Genomic DNA, 6765 nt, shown 5'->3' on the forward strand with positions numbered 1-6765 from the left:
TCACATCTGTTGTGTGCTAGAATGCACCAATAGGAATTTAGTATTATATATATATATATATATATATATATATATATATATATATATATATATATATATATTAAATGTTATCCATACTTATAACTCATTTTATGGAAACTAATTAAATTAATCATTAATATTAACAATAATATTTTTTTAGAATAAATTCATATCTAGAAGAATGAGAGTGTATTCTAGTAGAATACACTATCGTTCTTCATATTCCATGCAAATTTATTGAATTTTAAGTGAGTGAATCCTGAAACAAAATACGAACTCATATATAAAAACTTAGATGTGAATTCATTCTAAAAGAATGTTATTGCTGACATTAATGATAGATTTAATTAGTTTCCATAAAAAGAAAATTATAATTATGGATATCATTTAAAATACATATAATTATGGAAATCATTTAATATCTATATTTATTTAATTAAATAATTATCTAATTACTTAAATCTTATTGGTGCATTCTAGCACACAATAAATGTAATAAACAAAATAACCTACTATATATATATATATATATATATATATATATATATATATATATATATATATATATATATATATATATATATATATCTTAATAAATGAATAGTTTTAATATCTATTTGCCAAGTGTCACTTTAATACAAATCCTCGTTAATATTTTAATATTATTCCATGTATTATTTAGATATATTAGGCAACTCATTTCAAAATTTAAATTTACATTTTCTAATTGTATGTTAAATTTGAATTTATAATAACTTTAAAAATTTGATATATCTTCTAATTAATAATTTATTTAAAATGGTTTATTTAAAATAATGATTAATAATTATAAATTTTTATTCTGAATGTTTAATATAGTATAGCGGTGGTTCCGAAGGATTATAAACTAGTACATATATTAACGGAATCATGTTTGTTAGTACTAATATTATTTTAATACTTGATATACAAATCTTAGGTGACAAGCATTAGCATGGTATTCCTTCAATATAAAAGTGCGTTTTCCAGAAATAGAAGTGACATAATAAATGATAGAACTCAAAGAACTCAATCTCATCACAGGACAAAGGGAACAATATTATATGTCATGTAGTTAAACTTACATATTCTTTCAGATTTGATGACATTTGCTTTGATAAAAAAAATCACTACCCAAGAAAAAAGGTTAGACATTAAAAAAAGCTTCAAAAGGTAACCAACCAAAAAGGTTCTCAATTACATGTAAGTCCTTTCTATCCATGCCATCTTCCGTTCACCTAATTGGCACAATATGTTTTTCTTTGCTTTTAGGTTCCATCACAACATCAATTGTATCATCATCATCATCGATGGGCATAGTCGTATCCAATATTTCTGTTAGTATATCGTACATCGCTTGAATGGTTTCTTGATTTGTATGCAAAGATCTATCATCTTGACATACTCTTCGTGCATATCAACCGCAGACGTCCATGGCTTCTTTCAGCTTGAAAACAGCTATTCTTGTATGCTGCCTCCACTGCTTGGATGATTAGCCTTCCACCTTCCCGGTGATGACTGACATGAAACAAACTCGAACTACGTATTGTAGTCAAAGGGGGTGGAAAGCTACGAGAAACAACTTTCTTTGATCCCATTTGAGGAACCAAAACCCTAATTTTCTCCCTAGGAGCAATTTTTTCTTGGCTCCTTGCGTCCAATCTGTTGGACACTGAAAACAAGGCAACGCTCCCTTGGATAGTGTCACTCCCGCTCTCATTTCCTAGGCTTTCTGTGCAGAGTGCAAGGCTTTTCTGACTGAGCTTTGAGTGTGAAGATTGGTTGACCCAAGGATGGACATAAGAGCTTTCTTTTTCAATGGGTTTTTGGGAGGAAAGAGACTGAAGGAAGCTCCAAGAACCATAATCGTTATGTCTAATGACTTCTTTGCAACACTTTGGTGTCATTAGTTTGAGTCTCATGGTGGTTGCCTCTAAAACAAGCGGGGACTCGATGCAAGAATGCACACCTTGTTGACAAACCACCGTAGACATTGTAAAAAATGTAGATAATTTGGTGGTTTAATTTCTGATGGAAATTAGAACATGAGCGAAAGGATCAAATGGGGAGGATGCCAATTTATAGCGACTAGAAGTGGTAACGAGGAGGTGTGGGTGGGAAATGGAAGGCTTTTTGCACCACTTCGAATATAGTATTAGTTGTTGTGCCACAGGGGCATACAGTGCTATTTATGCAATCATACAACTATTTAATATATTATATTTATCTATAAATATCCAAAACAAAATTGAATAGTTACGATTTATCAAAAATCAAAGGACCTTTAAATGAAAATAAAGGTTAAACTTGTTGTATTGGTAAGTTTCTATTGCAAAGCACAAAAGATCTTGATATTCACAAAATCAGCCAGTTTTAATTAAAGCTAAAATTGATGAGCTTTGAGTGGGTTTTGCGGTTTACCGAAACTTATTCCTGTTCTTAAAGATGATATATCTTATGTTATACTGTATGATGAGTTCTTTTATCATGTAATGTTATAGTTAACTAAGTGTTTGGTTCAAGTATAAAAATATTTTTTTACATAATCTATGTGAAATTTTATACTCTATAAAGAAATTGAGAATCCAATTAGAATATGTATTAGGAAATATTTTGCATGAGTATGTATTTAGTAACACAAGTTTTTTTATAATTAAGGAAGTATTTTACAAAAATAACGGATATCAGAAAAATGGAAATTATGATTTTATATAGAAATGTTCGACAAAAATTGTTGTAAATTTTTTTAAGTATAAACTGTACTCCAATAACTAATTTTGAAGTAGCTTTTTGTTTATGAACTTTTGCTTACAACGAAAGCTAAAAGCTTGTGTAGGCTAACAGTACTTTTTGTCTAATTCAAGGTTTTTGTTAGAAAAAACTTAAAAGCAAAAGCTATTAAAAGCTTACTAATTACAATGCCCTAAATCCATATAAAATTAACACAAAATTACAAAAATGGTACATATGGTCTTTTGTATAGCAAGTTTAGTCCGTGTGTTATATGTATAACCCTTTTTGTCATTGAGCCACATGAAATGAATTTTTAACCTTCTTATTTTTTTTTACATATCTTTAATTAATTTTAATTAAAAATATAAGAAGATATCAAAATAGCACCTATTTCTCTCACTCCTGCTTCTTCCTCATGTTGTCACTCTCGCTCACTCACCTCCTCATCTATATCTCCCAATCGAAGAACGGGCACTACTCGCTTGTTTCCCCTTTATATTTCTCCGCCTCGGGTGGCGACTAATTGCCACACATGAACACCCATAACTTCCTTCTTGTACATTTATGTAACACCTATTTCATGTATGATCCAATCCGTATTCCTAATTTAAGTCTCCACTCTGGGTAACCACAAAGTGGTGCGACATCACCATGGCGTGGAAAAAAATTTCTTGATCACAGGATTAAAAGGACCCACCATGGCGTGGCTGATATGCGTATATTTAGTTACATATTTTGTCTAAAATCTTAATACTTTTTGGCTAATTTTTCATAATTAATGATTGAGTTTAAATTGTACTTGCAGCCTAAAAGACATGCTCAAGTTAAAAACGAAGCGGGAATAGCAAACGGAAGCTCGGGGAACAAACAAAGAAGAAAATGAAGCTTAAAGAATGAAGAACTCGTCGAGTTGGCCATCTACTCGCCGAGTAGACACGAATATTCGCGAACCATCGGCTGCCTTACCACACACAAATTTTAAGTGATGGACTCGCATAGTCAGCCTACGTACTTAACGAGTTGCCCCTGTTTTCAGAAAACTATAAATAAGGCATAATAACTCGAGACAAAGACTTCTTCTGGATACCTTGGAGACTTAGCTGCGATTAAAGGGTTATTGAGGCTCTAGAGTTCGAAGATTTCACCCTAGAGTTCAATTCGAACGTGATTAAAGGCAACATATCTCTTTTTCTTCGTATTCTATTGAACAAAAACATGCTTTTACTTCTAGATTTCATTTTTGAGTTATTGTTTGCTGTAATTATGAGCTAAAACTCGTATCTTCTGTTTAGGGTAGATGAACTTGCTAATATAGTTTGATTTTATAGTGTGGATTATCTGATTTGGTGAAAACTGGTTTGCTAAGCTTGTGATCGATCCTTATCTGTTGACAATAACTGTTTTTCTGTTAATTACCAAGTCTATTAATTTGCATGAACATCCTCTTAATTACTTGCTTCATATGATTTATGTGAAAACAACATTATATGCCTAGTATTAGTGAATATGAACCTAGGATTAATAGGAAATAGGTAATTAATGTGTAAGCTTGTATGATGAACAACCATACAAGATGTTGAATAAATTACTCATTTAATTAGCTAAACTACAAGTCTTACTTAACCCGAATCAAAATACTAGGAAATTCATTAGTTTAACCAATTGGCCACTATTTATATTAATTTATTTTCTAAGGATTAGTAATAATGAACATGAGTCTAATCACATTTATTGGTAGCCAATAACAAAATAATCCATTGCACTTGCTATAAAATCAACTATAGAAACAAGTGAGTCGAACCTAAATAGAAGTCTCTTTTAATATTGAATCTAGTTATCTTCAATTTCCTTAGCTGCTAGTTGTTAGTTTCTGTTTAAAGTATTAATTGTTAAGTTTCTAGTCTTGCAAAACTAGACAAAACCCTTTATTTTTATTGTTTGTTTTAATTAGGTAATTTTAGTATTTAATCTAGCTATTACCGTTCCTGTGTTAAATACCCTGCTTGCTTAAACTAAACTGCTATCGATAGGTACACTGCCTATGTGTGTTTGTTTTTATTTGAGTTTGTTAGGATTAAAAGTAGTTTGTTTAACACACATCAGTAGCCATAAGGGCCACAACGTGGCATGTAATTTTAGTATAAGCCTAATTTCTAGGTTTTGCGCCTTATTTAAAGGGAAGTGGGAGGTTAGGGTTGCCCATCTTCAGCCTCTATCACTCTCAAACCCAGAAACCCTGACCCTAATCCACCTTAGTGCTCTTGTGCTCATTTTAATGAAGTTGTGGTGGTTTTGAAGGAAGAAGAAGAATTAGTGCTCGGTTCATCAAGTTGTAACATCCCAATTTTCAAGACCAAAATTTGTTTTTAATTAAGTAACTTATAAAGCAGTTTACTAAAAAACATCATGGATATCATAAAAAACCATAACCGCATAAGTTAAATATCATAAAACACGTCGTGGAATAATAATAATGTTAGACTACAATCCCAAGAACATCATAATGCGGAAATCATGTATGTGAGATGCGCTGCTACCGTGCCGGCTCCTTCCCCTTCGCTAAAGAGGTACCTGAAACAAACTGAAAATTGTAAGCACAAAGCTTAGTGAGTTCCCCCATCATACCACATACCATACAATTTCTAGCCAGACATATCTCGGTGTCGGCCTCCCCTTCGGTGTATTTCAACCGGATAAGTGCCTAGCATATCTGGGTGATGGCCTCTCCTTCGGTCTATTACAATCGGATAACTGCCTAGTATATATGGGTGTTGGCCTCCCCTTCGATCTATTTCAACTGGATATCAGGGACTATTTCACACCTACCACTAACACATAGATTCATAACATACTGGCACATAAAACATAACATATAGTGGCATACCAGACAATTATCACACATACAATCATCTAACTACAAGCTCCTACTAGTGGGCCGACATTGTGGCCTTTGACCCACTTCTACTGGAAGGTAACTCACCTCAGTGTCGTGAGTTGTCTAAACTGTCCTCGCTACCGGGATCAACTTCTCTCGATTCCTACACATAGAAATTTTCCTTAATTACCATTTCATGGTCAAATCTTGTCGAAGTCAAAGTCAAGGTCAACACCTTGGTCACAGTCAACTCTTGGTCAAAGTCAACATCTGGTTGACTCAACTCACCGGGTTGATCCACCAACTCGGCGAGTTTTCCTTCATACAAGGTCGGGGCTTTCTACCACTAACTCACCAAGTTTATCCTTGAAGTCGTCGAGTCCTTCTTCATGCAAGAAGACACGTCTAGTCCTGGACTCGTCGAGTTCCTTATGAACTCGTCGAGTTCTTCTTCATGTAGTTGGGGCTTAGTCTTGAACTTACCGAGTTTTGTTCTAGACTCAACCAGTTCGATCAAAAGCCAAAAAGGTTAGGGAACCATACCCCGACTCGCCGAGTCCCCCACATTCCATGTCCATACAGTTCATTTCAGTCGAGCTTAATACATCCAGAACATAAATCTGACCTCCTAGGGTCCATATTACACGTAAAGTTACAAACTTGACGTTCGTGCATGGGGGTATTTGGCTCAAATGGACCTAATGAGGTTATATGATGCATGGGACTCCCATGGCCATAAACTTGGCGCCTTTATGCCATGGGAATCCTCAATGGTTCCAGATCTGAAGTTCTACCCCTTTAGAACCACAAACCCCGAAGTTGGCTCTACTAAAGCTTAGAAAAGGTAGAAATGAACCCTGACTAAAGATCAAAGAGATAAATGGTCAAGGTTGAAGCTTTTTACCTTGAATGAGCTGGTAATGAAGCAAAACCTCTAGATCTACTTGCTTCTTCTGGAACCCCCAAGCTCCCACTTCTTTCTTCAAGCTTCAAGCAACCAAAACACACAAAAATGGTTCTAGAACACTCCAAATGCTTTAGGGTTTCGAGTTAGGGATTTTCTGGGTTGTGAGAGACGATGGAGGCTGAATTTGGACAAGATAAAGCGTTTAAATAGG

General features: G+C 33.9%; 1 protein-coding gene across 1 annotated transcript; it reads right to left on the reverse strand.

Annotated features, from left to right (window-relative positions):
- Window positions 1-1145: 1145 nt before the first annotated feature.
- On the reverse strand, window positions 1146-2067 carry LOC144998097 (protein FANTASTIC FOUR 3-like). The gene has a single exon (XM_078957917.1). It carries the CDS (start codon window positions 2031-2033, stop codon window positions 1431-1433), a length of 603 nt encoding a protein of 200 aa, XP_078814043.1. The 5' UTR covers window positions 2034-2067; the 3' UTR covers window positions 1146-1430.
- Window positions 2068-6765: the final 4698 nt, after the last annotated feature.

The sequence above is a fragment of the Lactuca saligna genome, chromosome 5 (genome assembly GCF_052625555.1).
Source record: "Lactuca saligna cultivar CGN05327 chromosome 5, ASM5262555v1, whole genome shotgun sequence".
NCBI classification, from domain to species: Eukaryota; Viridiplantae; Streptophyta; class Magnoliopsida; order Asterales; family Asteraceae; genus Lactuca; species Lactuca saligna.